Here is a 25,705-nt window from a genome sequence, read left to right on the forward strand (position 1 = left end):
TATGGTCAGTAGGTCTAGTTTGCTCCATAGCGATAGAAGCCTATGCCTAGCTCGATAGGGAGAGGAAAAATTAATATAGTGTATATCACAGATTATGAAAATTAGTCTAATCTCCTTCCACTGCTTCTAATTTCTACTGCTAATTTAGTGGTAACAATGTTCAAAAAATGATGCTAGCGTGCTAGTAGATGTGACTACAGATACCAAGGTAACCCCCATGTGATCCGGTTTAGGGTCTTCTAACCCCCTCCTGAGAAGTATGCGGTGTGTAGAAGAGCCTCCTGTGCTTGTGATGTTTGGCAGAGGGGTGTGAAGAAGGAGGCAGACCATGCACCAAAATGCTGCTCTGTGGCAGGGAAATCCTTAACTCCTTACCCCCACAGTTCTGCATCCAAAGTGCTGTCAACCACTTCTGGGGGACTCGCCAAGTCTTCTTCAGTGCACCAGAGCTCTACTGTTACCAGATCAGAGCATTGAAGAACCTGGAGCCAGGGTTCTTGAAGGGACCCTACCTCCAAAAAGTAATTGAAATCCCACACTCTAGTGTCAGAATAGAGAGTAGACAGTAACCAAACTCAGTACTAATAATAATAAAGCTTGCAGGGTCAGGAGTAAACTGTGCACAAACCTCCAATTGTGCACAAACTGCAACCCAGAGAAAAAAAAATCACAACCTACATAGAATGTATGCCACTCCTCTGAATAGCAGCAATGTAGCACCCACTGGGCACTATGAGTACAGGTTTCAGGACTATTAGTAAACCATGTACTCTGTCTACCTGGAGGTTAGTAAAGGCCAGTCCAATACTGTAACTTACAGCCTAGGACCTTTGCCCTGGATTAAATGTACTTGGCCAGAAATGAAGAGGCATGAGAACTTCTCAGTGACACCCCTGGCATAAAGTCTAGAGATATCCAATGCCAAAAGCGAAGTATAGTCTCTTGTCCTTTAACCCTTTCTTCAGGGAACTATTCACTGAGGGGAGGAGTTTAAGAGTCCAAACATTTGAAACACCCCCCCCTCCTTGCCTTCTCTTGACGAGGCAAAGAACTACTAGGAGGGAAGGGGAAGTAAAAGGGATATTAAAATCTCTGGTTTAGAGTGTGTTTGCCTCCTCCTGGTGGCCAAGAGATGTACTTCCCAAGAGTAAGGTCTTGTGGACTCTTCTACCATTAGAAAGAAAACAGCAAACAACTTACTTGTTTTCTTGAATAATGAGCACATAGAAATTCTTAGTGTAACCCTGCCCCCAGTGTGAAATGGGAGCTGGCATCTTTGAAACTTAGGTTATATTCTGACTGATCTAGGCATGAGCAAGTCTGACTCCTTGTTATCTAGTCTACCTACTTAAAGGGACAGTCTACACCAGAATTTGTATTGTTTAAAAAGATAGATAATCCCTTTATTACCCATTCCCTAGTCTTGCATAACCAACACAGTTATATAAATACACTTTTTATCTCTGTGATTACCTTGTAGCTAAGCCTCTGCAAACTGCCCCCTTATTTCAGTTCTTTTGACAGACATCCATTTTAGCCCATCAGAGCTGGCTCCCTGGAACTCCACATGCGTGAGCACATTGTTATCTATATGACACACATGAACTAACAACCTCTAGTGGTGAAAAACTGTCAAAATTCCCTGAGAGAAGAGGCGGCCTTCAAGGGCTTCGAAATTAGCATATGAACCTCCTAGGTTTAGCTTTCAACTAAAAATACCAAAAGAACAAAGCAAAATTGGTAATAAAAGTAAATTGGAAAATTGTTTAAAATTACATTCTCTATCTGAATCATGACTCTGAATCTGAATCATGAAAGTTTATTTTGGACTACACTGTCCCTTTAATAGTAATCAGCCTAGAAGTTTTATGACATCAGGCCCTCCCTCCTGTGAAGTAAAGGACAATCACCAATATAGGGGTGGGGGGGGTGGGAATAAAAGGTAAAATCTGTTTAAATAGATGAATAATACATATTGCAATTTTTTTATATTAAAGTATAAGACACCGCTTAGTGCTTTTTTTATTACAACAATGAAACAGATTGTTTAAAATCCCTTTAACCAAGCAGTGACTGGGTTTGAATAGCTTTGTGAATGTTCATGTACCTGAAAACAGGTGAACTACCTAAGGGAGCAAAGTTTCCTGTAAGTCTAATAGATGGGACCACTGAATAAGAATCTATGTGGTGTAAATATAAGAACCAATCTTGATCCAGAAGGCAATCTTACTGTCGACATGTATTTTTTTTCCCTTTATTTACTGAAAATAAGTTGTTTATATAACTGTATTGATCCACCAAAACTAATTCTATGGCTCGTTAGCCAGCAAGGAGATTTCTGAATTTATTTCCAACCATACAGATTAAAATCTTATTGGAGTTAATCTTATGAGTTGGGAAAGGGGAGATATGACGTCTATGTTAATGACTCAGGGTGTTGAACCCAAGGGTTTGAGGTTATTAAAGTGCGCCTACCGCCAATGTTTTTTAGAACAAAAAAACTTAAATGGGAGGAGACATTATATGATGAGACTTTTGGAAGAAAATCATATTTGGTTCGCAGTAAAGCTTTATCCATGTGAACAGTCAAAAAAGGAGGGTCACAGGATAACACGAACAGCTCAGAGACTCTTCTAGTAAAAGAGATAGCTAACAAGAAAAGCACCTTCCAAGACAACAGTTTTATGTTAATGGAGTACATTGGTTCAAAGGGAGGACCCTGAAGAACTGAAATAACTAGGTTCAAATTCCAGGTAGGAGAAGTAGATCTTACAACTTTTATTCTAACTAACGCCTGAGCAAAGGTCTGAAAATCAGGAAGTTTAGCCAACTTCCTATGAATAAGAATCGATGAAGCAGAAATTTGACCTTTCAAGGAACTAGCTGATAAACTCTGGTCAAGGCCATCTTGTAAGAACTGAAGAACTGAGTTACTGTTGCCTTTCTATCATCTTGAACCAGTCTGCCCATTCTCCTCTGACCTCAACAAAGCATTTTCATCCACACAACTGCTGCTCACTGGATATTTTCTCTTTTTTTTCGGACCATTCTCTGTAAACACAAAAGATGGCTGTGCTTGAAAATCCAAGTAGATCAGCAGTCTTTGAAATACTCAGACTAACCCATCTGGCACCAACAACAATGCCACATTCAAAGACAATTAAATCCACTTTCTTTCCCATTCTGATGCTCGGTTTGAACTTCAGCAAGACGTCCTCACCACGTCTTGATGCCTAAATGTATTGAGTTGCTGCCATGCAATTGGCTGATTAGCAATTTGTGCTACCAAGCAATTGAACAGGTGTACCTAATAAAGGGGCCGGAGAATGTGTACTGTACCAAAAAACTTCAGATATATGTAGAAATATCTATTTATGAATAAATAGAACATAATCTGCTCTGTGAAGAACATTGGAATGTGAAATATTAATATTTTCATGTCGGGTTAGCGCACTTGAGAATATGCGATCATGTTTGCGCGTGAGTAGGGTGTTAGTTTTTTTTCCAGATTTGGGGAAATATGTTAATGCACACGTGATATCCTAACTTTGGCTTTTTGCACGCATCGGGATAGCGAACGAAAATATTTTACTTTCATCTAATATAATATGAGCACTACCCGAAATACGCAAAAAGCTTACTACTAGCGTTAAATACTGCTCCACATATAATCTGGCCAATGTGCAAAAAAAGTAAATAAAAAATATAAATGAGAAACAGGAAATGTAATTTAAAATATTGTTATTTTGAAAAAATAACAAATATGACAATTGTGGGGTAAATTGATGTTCCATTTACTTGTAGAGAAAGCAAAACAACACTGACACTCAGTGGTAAATTTAAAGGACCATTCAATGCAGTTCATAATAAAAAGACAATGCAATAGTACTTACTCTGAATTTCAAATAAGCAGTAGATTTTTTTCTGACAAATTGATTTATTTCTCCCATTTTCTGGCCCCCTGTATCATGTGACAGACATCAGCCAATCACAGACTAGTATACGTATACCCTGTGAGCTTGTGCATATGCTCAGTAGGATCTTGTTGCCCAGAAAGTGTGAATATAAAAAGACTGTGCAGAATTTGATAATGGAAGTAAATTGGAAAGTGTCTTAAAACTGCATGGTTTGTCTGAATCCTAAAAGTTCATTTTAAGAAAATTAAATAAAAATGTCAATCAGGTGTGAATACATGAAGGAGAGGTGGGGACAATTGAAGGTGCTGACTGAGAACTGAAACGTATTTCGCTTTATTTACTAATGAGCAATTTCAATTTTTAACATTTTAATAAATATGCATGTACTGATCCTTGGCTTCCTGTGGAACAAAAGATTGTATTTTATGGCACTATTTATTGTGAGAATATTCCATCTAGTACCTCAATGTTTAAAGAAGTTCTGCACCATTGTGGTTTCTCCCCTACAACATACTGTATATCTGGGCAAACAGGGTGATAATATCTACCCCTGGAGTTCAAGTAAACTCCTACGGAGACAAGCACCACCATAAAAAAACAAAAGGGGCAGGCAGTGGTTGCAAGTGGAATAACTATTTTATTTTACTTTCTTCTGTTTGCTCTGTTTTACATTTGGCGTATTGTAAGTTTTAGGAAACTATAAAAAAGTTAAAAAAAAATGAAAGAAAAATAAGAGGTATAATAGACAATAGCACATAAATATGCAAATAAAAGAATAACTCAAGTAAATAAAGACAAATATGGGATTGAATACACTGAATATGTGACCAGGAATGAAAATGCTACTTATCTCACAGAGCATCAAACGGAAAAAGAACTTCGCCCTCTGCAGGCGGTTTATGGTCACTACAAAACAGCCAATTGGTTGATTTTCTCTGCACCTCTTAAAAAAAAAATAGGAGTATATATTCTTGTAATAAAATTAAGATTTTCTTTTAAATCATTAAATATACCATATTTTAAAATGGAACGAGGAAGCCTGTAAGCCTAGTGAAGAAGGAAAACAAAAATGATTTTTACCAGTGGATTTTTTAATCCATTCCACCTTGAAATGAACACCAAGTAGGTAAACTTGGCCATAGCCAGCTATTTGCTTATCTTTATTTGTTCATCTGCATTCAAGTTGAAAGATAAAAAATAAATAGCCATTCTGCATCAGCAGTGCTGAGGTCATGCCATGCTCTGCTGTGATCTTTTGAGATTTTACTGAAACCTTGTGAGCTTTCATAGTAAACTTCCTTAAACTGAATAGGGAAATAACATGACTGTTCTTGCACATCCCAGATGCATGCTCCCTAGCAAAGTCCTGGGAGTAGTATCCTGATTGGATGCTTAAAGTCCCTTTACAATGGGGTGTGAATACTTAGGAAGCTGAATATCTTCCTAGAGATGTTCAGGTGATATTTTTAGTCAGCTTTTAACAACTAGACTGCATCACTTTCAAGTGCTTCAACATTTGGGTATCATGTCCCTTTAAGCATTTGCTGTCCTTAAAATTATTAATGATAAAATAACACAAAAACATATGAAATTGTTAATTACACATGGTATGAAATGGATACTATTGGTCAACCAATTTAAACTATATTTAAATACATTAGGCAGTCATTATCCATACTAAATCAATTAGCTGCTATATTTTATTTTCCCTTTGGCCATAGGTGTTTTGCTGCTGTGAACGCCTGCAGAAAGCTAACTGAAAAACCGTTGAGAAAAGCCTGATTATTATATTTAACCAATTTGAATGTAAAATATGAGTGTAGAAACAATATTGCATTTGTAATTTCTGTGTCTTAACTAATTTGCATGGCTGTGCTTCTAATTGATTTGAGTTTCATAGAAAAGGAAGTAAAAATTCACCCCAGCTGAATTTAAAGCTTTTGCAGGACAAACTGCTCACAAAACACATCTTAATTCTTCTCCTCTACATTTATTTACTAACAGCTATATGGACAGCTCCCAAACCCTGGCTGTGTGATATTGAGATTATCAGTTGGTATGAACCATATCAACCTGTTGTTATGTGCACAATGGTAGAGTCAGGAAGTGCCTCTTGCATAGTGTGTGTGTGTATAGCATTCTTAATAAAGTTTACCGTTATGAAGACCTGTGCTTGATCTCCTTATATAAACTAAGATTAAACATGGTGTCAGAATAAGGAGTTCCCTGCTTCCATCTGAACTGACAAGCAAGGACTCTGAGGAATCCATTAGAAATCTTTGCAGCAATTTGAAAGTGTGAGCGTCAAGGCTCTGGCAGAGTGACTACAGCTTCTTCTCATGAACTGAGTAAGTGCATCATAACTTGTACAACTGACTGATTCTAACAGCACTACAGACTTTTATATTAATACTGCATAATTCAGAACATTTAAGATGGAAAAGTTAAATCCTCCACCAGAATTGAAAATGACTGGAAATATGGAAGATGCATGGCAGAGGTTTAAGCAAAGATTCCAGCTATATGTTAGAGCTATAGGAGCTCAGGAGCAAGATGATGAACAAAAGATTGCACTTTTTCTGACTGTAGCAGGATCAGCAGCAATAGATGTATACAACACCTTCACATTTACAGATGAAGAAAGGGATGTTTATCAGGTTGTTCTAGACAAATTTGAACAGTACTGTGTACCTAGACGCAATGAAACCTATGAAAGGTATCTTTTCAGATGTAGAATGCAGAATGAAACAGAGACTATTGAGGAGTATGTAACAGACTTAAAACTGAAGAGTAGATCATGTAATTATGGAGCAATGTGTAACTCATTAATCAGAGACCAGTTAGTCATGGGCAGCAGAAATATAAGGGTTAAAGAACGCTTGCTCAGAGAGAAAGATTTAACACTGGAAAAGGCAGTAGAAATTTGTCAAAGTTCAGAGGCAGCACAGGAACAAGTACGCACACTCTGCCACAGTACAGCAGCAACACCAGTAATGTCAGTTACAGTGGGGAAAAACAAAGTGCATCCACATTATGAAAATAAAATGAAAGGAAAAAGTTTTATCACACAAACATCAAATTCTCAGCCTGAATCAGACTGGCTATGTACCAGATGTGGAAAGCAGCATGGCATAAGACAATGTCAGGCTTATGGGCAAATCTAAAGAAAATGTGGAAAAAGGAATCACTTTCAAAAGATGTGTAAAGCTAAAAAAACGGTTCACATTGTTGACCAGTCAGAAAGTGAGGAATCAGAAGAATTCTTTATTGGAATACTTGACTTAACCAAAGCTACAGATAAGGAGTGGGTCATTGAAGCTATTACAAATGGCACTAATATTGCTTACAAAGTAGATACAGGTGCACAAGCTAATTTGATGCCTGAGAGCAAGTATCACCAATTGAAGAACAAACCAGAACTTCTGAAAAGCTTAGTTAAACTAAAGACATATAATGGGGATTTTATACCAGTGCTTGGCAAGTGCAGTGTGTTCCTGGAATATGGAAATCAAACGCATAAAATGAACATTCTGGTAGTTCCAGGAAACAAACCAGCTCTACTGGGTCTTCAAATGTGTGAAACTTTAGGACTGATTAAAAGGGTAAATGCCATTGATGGAACTAATAAAGAAGAGGACATAGAACATTTATTAACAGACTATGCTGCAGTATTTGAAGGAATAGGATGTCTTCCAATGCAACATAAAATACAACTAAAAGAAGGTTCTCGTCCAGTAGTGCATGCCATGCGAAATGTTCCAGTTGCTCTAAGGGATCGTCTTAAACGGGAACTTGCCAGGATGGAGGATAAAGGTATTATAAAGAAAATCAAGACACCTACTGAATGGGTTCATTCTATGGTGTTGGTGGAAAAACCGGATGGGGGTCTCAGAATCTGTATTGATCCCAAGGAACTGAATAAAAGCATCTTAAGAGAACACTTCCATTTACCAACAAAACCAGAATTGCTTGGGGAGCTAAGTGGAGCAACTGTATTCAGTAAACTGGATGCATCCTCAGGATTTTGGCAAATTCCACTGGAGGAGGAAAGCATGAATCTCTGCACTTTTAATACTCCTTATGGGAGGTACTGTTACAAACGATTGCCCTTCGGCTTGTGTTCAGCACCAGAAGTGTTTCATAGTACCATGCAGCAACTTCTTGAACGAATACCAGGCACAACCGTATTCATTGATGATATTCTGATCTGGGGTAAAACCAAGCAAGAACATGATGAAAGGCTAAAGATGGTCTTAAATGTTGCTAAGGAGAATAATTTGAAGTTCAATAAGACAAAGTGTCAATTCAGAAAAACTTCAATTCAATATTTGGGAGAACAACTCACGGGAGGTGGTGTTTTACCAGACATGAAAAAGATTAAGGCAATTACAGAAATGCCACAGCCAGAAAATAAGCAAGATATACAACGCTTACTAGGAATGGTGAATTACCTTGGCAAGTTCATACCTAATTTACCAGACAAAACTGTACTAATGCGACAACTACTCAGAAAAAACTATGCCTGGGAATGGTCAGAGAATCACCAGAAAGAATGGAAGTTTTTGAAGGACATGCTTACTACTGCACCAACTCTGCAATTCTTTGATCCAACAGCAAAAACAAAGTTGTCAACTGATGCTTCACAAAATGGGTTGGGAGCAGTTCTATTTCAAAATCAAGGCTCGGGATGGATGCCCGTGGCTTATGCATCTAGGGCATTGACAGATACTGAAAAATCATATGCTCAAATTGAAAAGGAAACACTGGGACTAGTTTACGGATGTGAAAAATTTCATGTTTATTTGTATGGAAGAGTATTTTCAGCAGAAACTGATCACAAACCTTTGATTCACATCTACCAAAAGGGCTTGATAGATGCACCTCCAAGAATTCAACGTTTGTTGCTGAGACTTCAAAGGTATGACTTCACCTTGGATTTTATACCTGGCAAGGAGTTGTGGTAGCGGATGCTCTGTCACGAGCTTACTTACCATTTAACAATGAGGACTTACAGTTGCAGAAAGAGGTGACTGTTCACGTCAATCTGATCTTGAAGACAGCCCCGTTTAGTCATGCAATGTGGGCAGCAATAGAACAGGCTACAGAAACAGATGCTCTTTTAAGTCAAGCAAAGAAAGCAGTTTCTAGTGGCAAATCTAAGACACTAATGCCATCGCTGTATAGACCATACATTTCTGAAATTTCTTTGATAAAAGGGGTACTTTTGAAAGGACAAAAGATAATTGTACCAGCGAGTTTGCAAAGTCAAATACTGAAAAGACTACATGAAGGTCATTCAGCTATAGAAAAGACAAAAAGACGAGCTAGAGACATTTTGTACTGGCCAAATATGAATGAAAACATTGAGACAATGATCACTCAATGCCGGACTTGCCAAAAATTCAGACCTCAGTTACCTAAAGAGCCTATACTGGATACGGACTTCCCATTGGCACCCTGGGAAAAGTTAGGAATGGACTTGTTTGTTTTCAAAAATCAGCATTATATCTTAGTAATGGATTACTTCTCTAATTACCCAGAGATAGCATTATTGGAAGATGAGTCAGCATGTACAGTGATCAAAAAAGTAAAAGCAATTTTGGCGAGACATGGCATTCCAAGAGTAATAATATCAGACAATGGTCCTCAATTCAATTGTAGAGAGTTTAGGGTTTTTGCCAGTACCTATGAATTTGAACATCGAACATCCAGCCCAGGATATCCACAAGCAAATGGATTAGCAGAAGCTGGAGTAAAAATAGTGAAAAACATACTTCGTAAAGCAACAGATGCAGACGAGGATCCATGTCTGGCTCTTCTTAGCTATAGAGCTACTCCTTTAAAATGTGGGAAGTCACCGGCAGAATTATTGTTTGGCAGACAGCTGGTCACACGAGTACCAGTTGTGAAACCTTGGAAAAGGTTCCCACAAAAACATGTAATAGAAACCAAATTGAAACTCAGAGAAAAAAGGAATGAATACTATGACCGAGCTGCAAAGCCTTTGGAGAATCTTCAGGTACAAACTCCTGTGCGAGTACAAGGTTCAAACAGCTGGAATACTGAAGGGACAGTTATCCAGCAATATTCTCCAAGATCGTATGCAGTTCAAACCAATGATGGACAATGTTTACGTAGGAATCGTAGACATTTGATGGCTATTCCATCAGTTCACAACAATTCGGCAGTGAAGGAAACCTGTGAGGATACATTGAACACTCCATTGCAGCTGGAGAATGAAGATGCCAGAGAAACTTTGCAAAGCTCGACTGACTTGCCTGCCAGTGAGGCAATGCAAACAAGGTCAGGTCGATATATCAAAAAACCTAATCGTCTAATTGAACAATGTTAAAAGGGACTGAAGTTTTTTCACATAGACTACAGTTAAAAAAAAATGTACTTTAAGTTTTCTGTTGTTTAAAAAGAAAAGAAAAAGGGAAATGTGTGATATTGAGATTATCAGTTGGTATGAACCATATCAACCTGTTGTTATGTGCACAATGGTAGAGTCAGGAAGTGCCTCTTGCATAGTGTGTGTGTGTATAGCATTCTTAATAAAGTTTACAGTTATGAAGACCTGTGCTTGATCTCCTTATATAAACTAAGATTAAACACTGGCCTCTCACTCATTTGTACCTAGGTTTGCCAGCAGTCTTCTTCAAAAATACTGGACACTCTGTAGATAACTGGGCACAATTGTAGGTGGGGATCACACAATGCCCCTTTAAAAGCTCTACCTTAGCAGTAATTTTACCCCTTGGCTGCCAGTAACACAAAAATCAATAATCTAACCTCTTTGGCTGCCAGTAACATATTTTTAAACGGCTGTATTGTATTTAAATCAGTTTTACAAAAGTTCGGAGGCGCAGCTCCGGTGTGCAGAATACAACAGCTGTGAATTTTTGAAGAAAACAATAATAGAGCCTAAAGCACTTTAATGCAGTTCAGCATCAACCTCCTCCCATAAATATGTAAGTCTGATATGCGAGGGTTGCCCTCCAAGTTTTCTTCTTATCTGATAGGAGGTAGGATAGTCCATATAAGGAACCGTGTGAAGGTTATTTTGTCTTAGGAGAAGGTGCACTGATAGTTAGGTAGTGAGTTTCTAACTAATACAACATATTTTTAACATTTAAACAGTAGGTTAACAACAAGTCCCGGTCCGTCCACACCCCAATTACCCATTTTGCTCTCTAACTTTCAAAACCAATGCTATATACTCCGTGGTCATTATGTGTTTCGCTTATTTCTGTTCTGAACATAGCTAACCCAGAGCTGAGAAATTCTGCGTAAGAGTCCATTTTATTGTGTTTAAGGTAGTAATATTCTTCTTCTTATTTCTCTGTTCCTCCAGTTTTTAGCTATCAGGATTTTAATTCCATTAGTCAGAATGTTAAATAGGTAGATGTATGGTTTATATCTTATTTTTTTGGGGGGGTTTGTGTAGTAGCCACACCAAGGGGTCAAGTGGCAGCTGGGTCCCCAGTATGTTCTCTACCTCTGAGACCACCTCCCTCCAGAGGTTTTGGATGGAGTTACACCACCACCACATATGAGCTGCACTGCTGTTCACGTGGCTGAAGCGCCAACATTTGTTGCTTTGAGTGTGGTATAAGCGATGTATCTTTCTCGGGGTGAGGTACCATCTATGTAACAATTTGTAATTAATTTCTAAGATAGAGGATGAAATGAAGGATTTCATTGTGGCTTGAAACATTAATGTACTTGTCTGAGGTAGTATTATAACTCCTAAATGGGGGGATGTAACCCGGTGGCGTGTGTCAAGATTTTATATATGGTAGATAATGTGTGTCTCAGAGGTGTTTTTTGGACACAAAGGAACTCGAAATTAGTCAGAGGCCTTACCATATTTCTGTAGCCTACATGCTTGGTTATAAAGTCGATAGTTTGTCGGTAGGTAAACCAGTTGGTAAAACAGTCGTGAGATCATTTCAGTCTGAGAGAGTAAGGTTTCGTTGCTGGTTAGTGAGTGAATTGTGAAGTCCCTATTTGTTATGAGTACTGTAGAGAGATTGGAAAAGGGTCTCACCGTAAAATCTCCATTTTCTATTAAGGATGTCAGGGGTGATGGAACTGATGATGTATAGTGTGCTGTGTTGTGGAAAGTCTCCCGGTCATTGGATTGTCAAATCGGATTTTTTTAAATATATTAGGGTCGCCCCAACACAACCTCCCCAAGTGTGGCCTTCCCGTTGTTAAATGTTCCAATGGGACCCACCTTTTATGTTCGAAATGGACGTTCCAGTCTACCAATCTCTGCAGAAAGATGGCCTGGCGGTAAGCAGCGAGATTCAGCACTCCTAGGCCCCCTTGTATTTTGGGGGTTTGCATTACTAATCGGTTTATTCTAGGTGGCTTTTTGTGCCATATGAAGTCGCTAAATGCTTTTTGTATCGATGGAAGATATGCTTTAGGCAAGGGGATTGGTAAAGTTTGAAGGAGGTAGAGGATTCTTGGGAACACGTTCATTTTAATAACATCTATGCATCCCAACGACGATAGCTTTTTTGAGCACCAGGATGAGAGGTCTCTTACTATAGTGTGTTTCATAGGTATATAATTTGTGTGGAATATGTTGTCTAATGAGGGTGTAAGATGAACACCTAGATATTTCAGGGAATGGGAGCACCATGTGAATGGGGTGACTTTTTGGGTAGCCGTTAAAGGTGGGCCAGACAGGTTTATGTTTAGTATTTCAGATTTAGACATATTAACAATAAAATTTGACATGGATTGAAAGGTGTTGAACTCAGCAAGGAGGTGCGGGATTGAGTTTTCCGGATCAGTGAGAGTGAAAAGCATGTCATCCGCGAACAGAGATATCACGTATTTCTGCTTGTCTATGTTGATACCAGCTATGCGAGGGTTGTGTCTGATTTTTACCGCTAGGGTCTCGATGACACATGCAAAAAGAAGTGGGGACAGTGGGCACCCCTGTCATGTCCCATTAGTGATGGGGAAAGGAGAGGAAAGGGCCATTAACTAAGATTTCCGCAGTGGGTTGGGAATATAGGGAGAAGATTCTAGTGAGTATCTGTGGTCCTAGTCCCATATGGGTTAGAGTGGCCCGCATGAAATTCCAAGCAACACGGTCAAAGGCCTTCTCCGCGTCTGTTGATAAGAGAACGGAGGGGATGTTTTTAAGTTTTACATGGTGGATGAAATTTAAGGCCCTGACCGTGTTGTCCTTCGCCTCCCTCCCAGGGACAAAACTGACGGTCCAAATGAACGATGTCTGGGAGGATTTTATTCAGTCTGTGTGCCAATATTCTTGCATATAGTTTGATATCGGTGTTTAACAATGATATGGGATGGTAGTTATAAGGGAGGTCCTGTGGTTTGTTGGGTTTAGGAAGTAGGACTATGTGTGCTTCAAGTGCCCTAGGGGAGAAGGCCTTATGTTCATTGATGGATTGAAAATAGTTTAGCATATGTGGGCTCAAAGTGTCTTGGAATACTGTATAATATTTATGACTGAAGCAGTCAGGGCCTGGTGCTTTCCCAGTGTGTAAGTCTTTCAAGGCCAGTTTTAATTCATTTAATGTAATGGGATCTTCTAACTGGTCTTTTTGAGTTTCGGTAATGTGTGGTAATTTAAGTTTTCTGAGGTATCTATCTATAAATTGTGCCCTAGCTGTGTTGTGGCTCGATTGGTTGATATTTGAATTTTTGATGTTATACAATTTTTGAAAGAATGTTTTAAAGGTATGTGCGATTTGTTCCGTAGAGATTTGGGGGAGGCCATTGTCATCTCTGATTTGCATCATATATTTTTTGTGTGCTTTTTGTTTAAGATATCTGGCCAAAAGTCTACCTGACTTATTACGTCCTTCATAGTTTTTTTGTTGGGTATATAATGTTTGCCTTTTGTGTACTTTGTTGAGGTGTGAGGCTAGTGATATTCTTTCTTGTGTTAGCTCGTTAAGTAGATCCTTATTTGTTGGTGAGTTCTTATGTAAGGATTCTAAACGTTGTATATTTAAGATTAGTGAGGTGGTAAGTTCTCTTTTAGATTTATTTATTTGTGCCTTTATGGCTATTAGTTCTCCCATAATAAATTTCTTGTGGGCTTCCCATAAAGTTTGTGGGTCGGTCTCAGGGTTAGAGTTAAACTCAAAATATTCTAGGATTGCTTTCGAAACTCTGGGGACCACAAGGGTGTCTGCCAGTAGGCATTCATCTAATCTCCAAATATAATCTTTTAAAGGCTTCGAAGGCCAGGACATCATGCAGAGAATGGAAGCGTGGTCTGACCACGTTATTGGTGAGATTCTTGCTGAATTAAATAATGAGAGCCCTCCAACGTCAGTAAACACATAGTCAATTCTAGTGTATACCTCGTGAGGATATGAATAAAAGTGTAATCAATAAGTTGGGGGTGTAAAGTTCTCCATACATCGTGCGCCACTATACGTTTAATGTATGATTTAATTTTTGATATCCGAGAGGTGGGTGTAGAGGAGTGTTGGGATGAGCAGTCCAGGTCAGGGTCTAAAGCAGCGTTGAGGTCCCCACACATGATAAGTGTCCCCTTTTGGTGTTCTAATATCAGGTTTGATATTTTTTTCATAAAGGAATGTTGTGCTATGTTAGGGGCGTACAATGAAACCAGGGTCACTGGTCTACCATATAGGAGCCCTATTAAAATGAGGTATCTACCCTCTCTGTCTCTAATTATTTGTATATCTGTGAAGGGGGTATTTTTTTTAATTAGGATTCCCACTCCGTGCTTTTTGTTTTGACAGTGTGAGTCCCAGTAACAGGTGCCATAAGTGCGTGCGAATGTGTTAGGTTCTCTACCTTTACGAAAGTGGGTCTCCTGTAGGAACTCAAGATCTGCTTTGTGTCTATGAAATTATTTTGTGGCCACTGTTCTTTTGCTAGGTATGTTCAGGCCTTTTGCATTGGTGGAATATAGACATATGTCATTATTGGTATGAGAGTGAGGTCTTTGGTCAGCCATTGTCTGTATGTTGGGTGTCGGGTGTATATCATGGGCATAGGAACAACTGGGTAAAAGCCTTAAGATTTTTAGGTGTTGGGGCGCAGAGCGGACCAGGGACAATCTCACACAACCCATGTTTCAGGTCATGTAAGTAAAACATACATAGGATAAGTACAAGAAAAACATATACAAGAGAAACAAATACAAAAAATACAGAAAATACCAACATTAACTATTTGTTGGCAATGGGGTAGCATATCCTGCTCACTACCTGAACTCCTTAGTTAAAGCATCGGGGGCTTTGCATTTTCAATTATTTAGTCTAACCCAATGTATTATAATTCACGGGGGTTAAGCTTCTTGTTTTCAACAAATAAGGGATAAGGATAAGGAAATTACCCATTATTGCATATTTCTTTGCAAATTTATTTAAGGGTTGTTTGATAGACCGTTATATGCTTTATGAGGACAAGATACCTGTACATAAGATAAAACAAATGAAGTCATTGCCCCTCTCTATACCCTGATGATCTAGTAATACAATGTATAACATGGCATATAAATCTTTCATATTCTATAACATTATACTTATTGGGTTCTAGGGGTGAAGGTCCTTTCTATGTCTTGGTATCTTCACAGCAAATTGCCACTCGTATTTAGGAGCGGGAGATCTGGTTCATGGTGTCAGAATGTCCAGCTTTTTCCTTTTGTTGACTATGGTCTATTGCGACCTTTGAGGTTTGGGTGTGGTGTTATCTCGAGAGGTGGATGTCTCCGGTGATGTTGAGGTTGGTAAGGGAAAGGAGATGTTGAGACCCTTCGAAAACGATTCCAGGTCATCTGGTTCTTTATATACATAGGTCCTGCCTTCCTTTTGAATGATGAGGCTAAAGGGGAAGCCCCAGCGATATTTCACCTTTCTCTCTTGCATAACTTGGGTAATGAATCTTATTTCTCTGCGTCTCTCAATAGTTGTGGGGCATATATCTTGAAAAATTTGGATGTTGTAGGTCTGAAATTTAATCTCTCGCTGCAGCCTAACTTGCCTCCATATCGCTTCTTTTTCCAGGTAACTTGCAAATTTAATAATAATGTCTCTTGGGGGATTAGGAGGTGTTGGGACAGGCCTCAACGCCCTATGCGCGCGTTCCATGGAGGATTCTGTAAGCTTTAATGATGGGATAATATATTCAAACAGTTGTAGTAAATAGGAGAAGAGGGAATCTTGCGTCGCTTCCTCTGGTACTCCCCTTATCCGTAAGTTACTTCTTCGACTCCTATTGTCGAGGTCCTCGATCTTTAGTTGAAGTGATTGTATAAGAGTTTCCTGTCGTACCTTTTAGGTCTGCTTGATCTGATTTGGACGGCAATGGGGAAATGGTCGTCTGGATTTGGCTAAGTTGGTAAGTGTGCGGGGAGGCCGTTTGGTCTTGCGTGGTTTGAGTGTCTGTCAATAATGAGTCTCTTGCTGTTTCAGCTGCTTCATTATCCTGTTTTTGAAAGAAAGTTTATAGTGGCTGAAGGTATTATGGGTGCCCTCTTATCAGCCTTAAGCTTCTGCCTAGATGCCATTGGATAAGTGCTGTCTGTCGTCCGACGTGATTTGGGGTATTACAATGTCCCAGCATTAATAACAGGTGTGCACCTGTCTGCCAATCCAGCCCAGTGAAATAAAGTGGGGCAAGGGGATGTATTAGTTATGCAACTGCGTTGTGGTAAAAATGTGTATTCCCTCTCTTTTTTGTCCCTTGCTTGTGTGTCCTTTCTTTCGTTTGCAACCTATCTGGAGGGGGTATTGAGAGGTGTATATGTTTCCAATCGATATGTTTTGGGAGGTCTCTCCCTGGCTAGCAATCTGGCAGGCCAGCAACGGAACCGCAGCTCCAGACAGGCACTTACTTGGGTCGGAGCGACAAACAGCTCACACAGTTAATTCCGCGTGAAGGCCTTGTGCACCACGTGGCGGCCGCAATGGCGACACGTTCATCTTGGGTGCAGTGTTTTCCTGCTCTCCGGGCCCATTCTCTTGCACCTTTAAGTGGCCAGCAATCGAGGCAACACCTCCATAATGTCAGGGCCGACTGCCCCTCCGCAATTTGGGTTATTGTGGGTAAGTGATCCATGGAAGGCCCGCCTCAGAGCGTGTAAAGTCTACGTTCTCGTTAGGGTAATTAGCCGGTAATACCCCCACCTGGTGATCAGATATGTGTCATGGGTTTTTGGAGCAGTTTTGTCCCTATTATCACCAGTTTGGAGCCAGTAGGTGAAGATATGCTAAGGAGCTGTTTCAAAATGCAGCCATGTTCCTGCACGGCTACGCTCCGCCCCCTTTCTGCTCCATATTTGTAATGCATTGAGGCATACCTTTTATATTTAGTGTCCAGTATTTTGTGAAGATTTTACTGGACAGCCAAATAAATACTGCACACCTGGCAACCCAATTTGTACCTAAAGATATCATTAACTAACTTATAACCATAATGCCTTCAACTTTGGTAACAATATTCATCAACTACCACCACTCATCCACAAAATGCAGCATGCACTCTACTTTCTTAAAGGGGCACTAGACCCTCTGAAACTGTTACTTTTCTGCTGATTAATTATGTCCCCTTATTTGTTTCATTTAGTAACAAGAACAAGCTTTTGAACCTATGATAACAATGTTTCTTTAGATTAACATACTTATGTCACCCTGTAACACTTCCAACATGACTTTTAAATCTAAAGCTTTTCCTAATCTGATTACTAGCCTGAAATCAACACCGAACTTCTCTTACTCCTTTCACCTATAAAATCTGTCTTTCTAATTGGAGTGTGCTGCTCCACACTATTTATATTCTGTTGTCAGATTTGTTCACCTCGCGCAACATTTGTTATATTTTGTCGCATTCTACTAGATTCTAACAAAGGCTTCTCCAAATCTTCAGATTCAAATTGAAAATACTGACTCACAGTTTCCCAACCTTATTTAGTTACAAAGTACAATTAATTGAGATCACACTTTTATCAGCTTGTTTATAATCATTTAATTCTATACAGTAACTGCAGTTTTATAAGAAAAAGGTTTTTTTTTAATAAATACAAGATACTGAAAGATGTAATGCATGAATTAAACAAATAAGTGATGTGAAACTCTATACAATTGCCCTATATTATCTACATTAAATTATTGTTGAGCATCATGCTTAGAGTACATTTGGATATCCTTTATTGAAATCCAGTGAGCTATAGTATATTGCCTATTGAAACTATTACCTAAATAAAAAGCCCTTACAGGGACAGTCCACCTGAAATTTGTTATTGTTTAAAAATATAGATAATCCCTTTATTACCCATCCCCCAGTTTTCCATAACCAACATGGTTATATTAATATATTTTTTACTTCTGTGATAACCTTGTATCTAAATCTCTGCACACTGCCCCCTTATCTCATTGCTATTCATAAACTTGCATTTTAGCCAATAAGTGCAGCTTCTTAAATAACTCCACAGGATTATGTTATCTATAAGGCACACACGAACTAGCAAATTGTCTGGCTGTGAAAAGCTGATAAAATGCACTGAGATAAGAGGCAATCTACAGGAGCTTCGGTACAGGCAGATATTTAGAGGTTATAAAGTATATTAATATAACAATGTTGGTTGAGCAAAGCTGGGGAATGTGTAGCAAAGGTGTTATCTATCTTTTTAAACAATAAAAAGAATCAAGTAGACTGCCCCTTTAATTACACATCACTCTTCTATATTTTACAATTTACCTTGCTCTTTCTGGTTCAAGTTTCAGTTTTTAAAAATGCATGTATTCAGAGAAGCATCCTAAAGTTTGGTATCTTTAAAATCTATCTACCACTCCATACTTAACACTTGGACATTACAGCCAAAATTGGAATCCACATGAATCCATTTAACATTTGAATAAAAAGCATTTTTGTAAAAAGCTATAGCTGTTTCAAAAGTGTATTTAAGTATGCACCATGCACCAGCATTTTTTTTGCTCAGAGAACCTAAGGAGCTTGTACCATCTATTAATAACATGATACAAGCCCCACTTGCGTTCTGAGGAGCTGCAGTATTTAAAATGCGTGTGCACTGAGAATATCTAGCTGTGCTTCAAATGCACATGCAGAGAAAAATGCTAACACTTAAACAGTAATAACATTTACTAGAATAATTTTTGCCAATACATGTATATTGCAAATATGTTTCTATTCAAAGATGTAATTTAAATTTTGGCCGGAATGTCCCTTTAAGTTTTAAGAAGTGGAGAGCCCTCAGATAAAGTATTTGTCTGTCAGGTATTATGCATTTATTTTATTATTTATATAGTGCAGCATAATATGCTTATGCACCATAAATAAAATTAAAAGTTGTTAGTTTACTAGATTATCTTACCAAAGTAAAAACCAGCTCTTCCTTTAGTCTTCCTGAAGAATTCTCCATCTGCTCTGGCATGGACATCAGCACCATGTTGCAACAAAAGTTCAACCAGATCAATATTCCTTCTTTCAATGGCAATGTGGAGTGCGGTCTGACCTTGAAGAAATATCAGAAATAACTTCAGAGATATAAATTAAACAAATTTAAAGAAAAAAAATCTACTTTCATATAAATCAAATTCCAGACAAGCAAAATAGAATATCAGAACAGATGAATAGATAGCCTTTTGGCCACTAAAGTAATCAGAAATTACTCCAAAACGTCTGAGGAAGAGGGTTTCTAGGCCTATATATACCCCTCCCCTTCCAGGTTGAGTCACTTCAAGCATAGTCAACCAAGAACCAACATGGAGAAAACAAAATGTATGCTTACCTGATAAATTAATTTCTTTCATGGTGGTAAGAGTCCACAAACCATTACTCCTTGGATTCAACTCCTGACCACTAGGGGGAAGCAAAGATACCCAGCATTTCATAAGCATTTAATCCCTCTCACCTCTCTGTTATCCCAGTCTACTGTATAGCTGAGAAAAATAGAGAAGTAGGAAAGGACAAAGCAGGGTACATGAAGCGCATACTAAAACTGCCACCAACTGGAAAAATAAAAAAAGTTAACTCTCGTGGACTTTCACCACCATGAAATAAATTAATGTATCAAGTAAGCATACATTTTTTTATAAGGTGGTGAGAGTCCACGAGCCAATACTCCTCAAATCTAATACCTAAGTTGTGGATTCCATGAGTAAATAGGTGGGAAAAAGTTAAGGCAGGCACCTATTTAGATTTAGCAGCCATTAAGACTGTAGGACTTTCCTGTCAAAAACTATCCCAGACAGAAAAGTGAGCAAGAAGATCAAATTGCCGCTATGCAATCTACATAACAGAAACCTAATCTATTAGAATGGACTGTAACAAATAGTGAAAGGAGTTTTCCTACTTCAAAGCCATACTTAGTAAAAGCTTTTAACCAGGAAGCTAAAGTAATAACTGCAGTCCTCTGAATCATATGTGGACAAATGAGAATAACATTTTTAAACAATAGAACAAAGAAAAAGAACTACAAGGCCCTGTTTGAAAAAATAAAATAAAATACATCCTAATAGAAAATAACATAAGGAGACTCACAAGGAAAAGTAAACAAACCAGAAAATATTACAAAAGAAGCAATCACTTTCAAAATAAGCTGGATGTTTAAACCATTCTTAGGTTCAAATAAAGAGGTCAAAAACAATAGGTTTCTTAAGAAAAGAAAAACTCTTAACTAATAGACTTTGACTTGATATACAACAAATATCTGAATTTCAGAGACCTTATAAGAAACTTGCAGATTGTTTGTGAGAATGAAAAATTATTGAAGTTTCTGAATACTGGTAAAAATAATGTTTATCACACCTGGAAAAATATTTTTTCTTAAACTGGTAGGGAAAAAAGCCCAACTATCTTGTTCAAAAATATAGTTTATGAATCAAGAGATCAATATCTGTGCCAATAAAACTGATAGGCCTGAGGAAAAAGAAAAAGAAGGATATAGGCTCAGTGATAAAGACTATGGCCTAGATTTGGAGTTCGGCGGTAGCCGTCAAAACCAGCGTTAGAGGCTCCTAACGCTGGTTTTGGCCGCCCGCTGGTATTTGGAGTCAGTGATTAAAGGGTCTAACGCTCACTTTTCAGCCGCGACTTTTCCATACCGCAGATCCCCCTACGCCATTTGCGTAGCCTATCTTTTCAATGGGATCTTTCTAACGCTGGTATTTATAGTCGTTTCCGAAGTGAGCGTTAGAGCTCTAACGACAAAATTCCAGCCGCCTGAAAATAGCAGGAGTTAAGAGCTTTCTGGCTAACGCCGGTTCATAAAGCTCTTAACTACTGTACCCTAAAGTACACTAACACCCATAAACTACCTATGTACCCCTAAACCGAGGTCCCCCCACACCGCCGCCACTCGATTAAAAATTTTAACCCCTAATCTGCCGACCGCCACCTACGTTATATTTATGTACCCCTAATCTGCTGCCCCTAACCCCGCCGACCCCTGTATTACATTTATTAACCCCTAACTTGCCCCCCACAACGTCGCCGCCAGCTACTTAAAATAATTAACCCCTAATCTTCCGACCGCAAATCGCCGCCACCTACGTTATCCCTATGTACCCCTAATCTGCTGCCCCTAACATCGCCGACCCCTATATTATATTTATTAACCCCTAATCTGCCCCCCTCAACGTCGCCGACACCTGCCTACACTTATTAACCCCTAATCTGCCAACCGGACCGCACCACTATTATAATAAAGTTATTAACCCCTAATCCGCCTCACTAACCCTATCATAAATAGTATTAACCCCTAATCTGCCCTCCCTAACATCGCCGACACCTAACTTCAATTATTAACCCCTAATCTGCCGACCGAATCTCGCCGCTATTCTAATAAATGTATTAACCCCTAAAGCTAAGTCTAACCCTAATACTAACACCCCCCTAAATTAAATATAATTTAAATCTAACGAAATAAATTAACTCTTATTAAATAAATTATTCCTATTTAAAGCTAAATACTTACCTGTAAAATAAATCCTAATATAGCTACAATATAAATTATAATTACATTATAGCTATTTTAGGATTAATATTTATTTTACAGGCAACTTTGTAATTATTTTAACCAGGTACAATAGCTATTAAATAGTTAAGAACTATTTAATAGTTACCTAGTTAAAATAATAACAAATTTACCTGTAAAATAAATCCTAACCTAAGTTATAATTAAACCTAACACTACCCTATCAATAAAATAATTAAATAAAATACCTACAATTACCTACAATTAACCTAACACTACACTATCAATAAATTAATTAAACACAATTCCTACAAATAAATACAATTAAATAAACTAGCTAAAGTACAAAAAATAAAAAAGAACTAAGTTACAGAAAATAAAAAAATATTTACAAACATAAGAAAAATATTACAACAATTTTAAACTAATTACACCTACTCTAAGCCCCCTAATAAAATAACAAAGCCCCCCAAAATAAAAAATTCCCTACCCTATTCTAAATTAAAAAAGTTACAAGCTCTTTTACCTTACCAGCCCTGAACAGGGCCCTTTGCGGGGCATGCCCCAAGAATTTCAGCTCTTTTGCCTGTAAAAAAAAACATACAATACCCCCCCCCCCCAACATTACAACCCACCACCCACATACCCCTAATCTAACCCAAACCCCCTTAAAGAAACCTAACACTAAGCCCCTGAAGATCTTCCTACCTTGTCTTCACCATACCAGGTTCACCGATCCGTCCTGGCTCCAACATCTTCATCCAACCCAAGCGGGGGTTGGCGATCCATAATCCGGTCCAGAAGAGGCTCCAAAGTCTTCCTCCTATCCGGCAAGAAGAGGACATCCGGACCGGCAAACATCTTCTCCAAGCGGCATCTTCGATCTTCTTCCATCCGGAGCGAAGCGGCAGGATCCTGAAGACATCCAGCGCGGAACATCCATCCGGACCGACGACTGAACGACGAATGACTGTTCCTTTAAGGGACGTCATCCAAGATGGCGTCCCTCGAATTCCGATTGGCTGATAGGATTCTATCAGCCAATCGGAATTAAGGTAGGAATTTTCTGATTGGCTGATGGAATCAGCCAATCAGAATCAAGTTCAATCCGATTGGCTGATCCAATCAGCCAATCAGATTGAGCTCGCATTCTATTGGCTGTTCCGATCAGCCAATAGAATGCGAGCTCAATCTGATTGGCTGATTGGATCGGCCAATCGGATTGAACTAGATTCTGATTGGCTGATTCCATCAGCCAATCAGAAAATTCCTACCTTAATTCCGATTGGCTGATAGAATCCTATCAGCCAATCGGAATTCGAGGGACGCCATCTTGGATGACGTCCCTTAAAGGAACAGTCATTCGTCGTTCAGTCGTCGGTCCGGATGGATGTTCCGCGCTGGATGTCTTCAGGATCCTGCCGCTTCGCTCCGGATGGAAGAAGATCGAAGATGCCGCTTGGAGACGATGTTTGCCGGTCCGGATGTCCTCTTCTTGCCGGATAGGAGGAAGACTTTGGAGCCTCTTCTGGACCTCTTCAGCACCGGATTATGGATCGCCAACCCCCGCTTGGGTTGGATGAAGATCTTGGAGCCAGGACGGATCGGTGATACCTGGATGGTGAAGACAAGGTAGGAAGATCTTCAGGGGATTAGTGTTAGGTTTATTTAAGGGGGGTTTGGGTTAGATTAGGGGTATGTGGGTGGTGGGTTGTAATGTTGGGGGGGGGGTATTGTATGTTTTTTTTTTTACAGGCAAAAGAGCTGAACTTCTTGGGGCATGCCCCGCAAAGGGCCCTGTTCAGGGCTGGTAAGGTAAAAGAGCTTGTAACTTTTTTAATTTAGAATAGGGTAGGGAATTTTTTATTTTGGGGGTCTTTGTTATTTTATTAGGGGGCTTAGAGTAGGTGTAATTAGTTTAAAATTGTTGTAATATTTTTCTTATGTTTGTAAATATTTTTTTATTTTCTGTAACTTAGTTCTTTTTTATTTTTTGTACTTTAGCTAGTTTATTTAATTGTATTTATTTGTAGGAATTGTGTTTAATTAATTTATTGATAGTGTAGTGTTAGGTTAATTGTAGGTAATTGTAGGTAGTTTATTTAATTATTTTATTGATAGTGTAGTGTTAGGTTTAATTATAACTTAGGTTAGGATTTATTTTACAGGTAAATTTGTTATTATTTTAACTAGGTAACTATTAAATAGTTCTTAACTATTTAATAGCTATTGTACCTGGTTAAAATAATTACAAAGTTGCCTGTAAAATAAATATTAATCCTAAAATAGCTATAATATAATTATAATTTATATTGTAGCTATATTAGGATTTATTTTACAGGTAAGTATTTAGCTTTAAATAGAAATAAGTTATTTAATAAGAGTTAATTTATTTCGTTAGATAAATATTATATTTAACTTAGGGGGGTGTTAGTGTTAGGGTTAGACTTAGCTTTAGGGGTTAATCCATTTATTATAGTAGCGATGAGCTCCGGTCGGCAGAGTAGGGGTTAATAATTGAAGTTAGGTGTCGGCGATGTTAGGGAGGGCAGATTAGGGGTTAATACTATTTATGATAGGGTTAGTGAGGCGGATTAGGGGTTAATAACTTTATTATAGTAGCGCTCAGGTCCGCTCGGCAGATTAGGGGTTAATAAGTGTAGGCAGGTGTCGGCGACGTTGAGGGGGGCAGATTAGGGGTTAATAAATATAATATAGGGGTCGGCGGTGTTAGGGGTAGCAGATTAGGGGTACATAGGGATAACGTAGGTGGCGGCGGTTTACGGAGCGGCAGATTAGGGGTTTAAAAATATGCAGGGGTCAGCGATAGCGGGGGCGGCAGATTAGGGGTTAATAAGTGTAAGGTTAGGGGTGTTTAGACTCGGGGTACATGTTAGAGTGTTAGGTGCAGACGTAGGAAGTGTTTCCCCATAGGAAACAATGGGGCTGCGTTAGGAGCTGAACGCTGCTTTTTTGCAGGTGTTAGGTTTTTTTTCAGCTCAAACAGCCCCATTGTTTCCTATGGGGGAATCGTGCACGAGCACGTTTTTGAGGCCGGCCGCGTCCGTAAGCAACTCTGGTATCGAGAGTTGCATTTGCGGTAAAAATGCTCTACGCTCCTTTTTTGGAGCCTAACGCAGCATTTGTTTGAACTCTCGATACCAGAGTTAATTTTATGGTGCGGCCAGAAAAAAGCCCGCGGAGCGTTAACAGCCCTTTTACCGCCGAACTCCAAATCTAGGCCTATGACTCTTAGACCATAAGGTCTAAATGTGAACTAAATCATAGATTCACAAACAAAAACAGTTTAAAGGAGAAACGATTTCTCCAGAAGAAGATTTGTATTGGTTGAACTTGATAGACTTCTGTCTTTTTTCAACCTCATCTACTATGTTACTATGTTATATATTTACATTTGTTTTTGTTAAAACAAATGTAAATGTTTCAAACCTACAGGTGAAAAGTTCACCTGTAGCTACAATACTCTCCGTAATGTGCTCTAGAGAGCATGCTAACCTGATCCTCTTCTTGCCAGAGCCCCACCGCTTTAAAAGCAGGCTTCACGCTCTTGGTTCCCATGACCTGCACTAACTTTAGTGCAGTTCCCGGGAGTTGAGTTTGCTAAGCTTCCAGCAATATAACTCATAAATGAGGAGAAAAAACTTTCTGAATATTGATTATCCCACCATTCCTGTGAAGAACAACAGAAACCTGTTGTAAAAAATACAGCTAAAGGGAAAACATGGTATCTGAACCAAAATAGTTTACATACATGGAACCAAAGAAATCCTTAAAACATACAAACGAGTTCCCAGAATCTATG

The 25,705-nt window shown here is 38.8% G+C and overlaps 1 protein-coding gene across 1 annotated transcript in view; it reads right to left on the reverse strand.

Moving 5' to 3' along the window:
• The window catches only part of TRPV1 (transient receptor potential cation channel subfamily V member 1), a 341,264-nt gene that overhangs the window by 128,344 nt on the left and 187,215 nt on the right, over positions 1-25,705 (reverse strand). Inside the window, exon 5 of the mRNA XM_053706095.1 lies at positions 19,279-19,419. Within this exon, the coding sequence (XP_053562070.1) occupies positions 19,279-19,419 (141 nt within the window). The remainder of the gene's footprint in view (positions 1-19,278; positions 19,420-25,705) is intronic.

The sequence above is a fragment of the Bombina bombina genome, chromosome 3 (genome assembly GCF_027579735.1).
Source record: "Bombina bombina isolate aBomBom1 chromosome 3, aBomBom1.pri, whole genome shotgun sequence".
Taxonomy (NCBI): domain Eukaryota; kingdom Metazoa; phylum Chordata; class Amphibia; order Anura; family Bombinatoridae; genus Bombina; species Bombina bombina.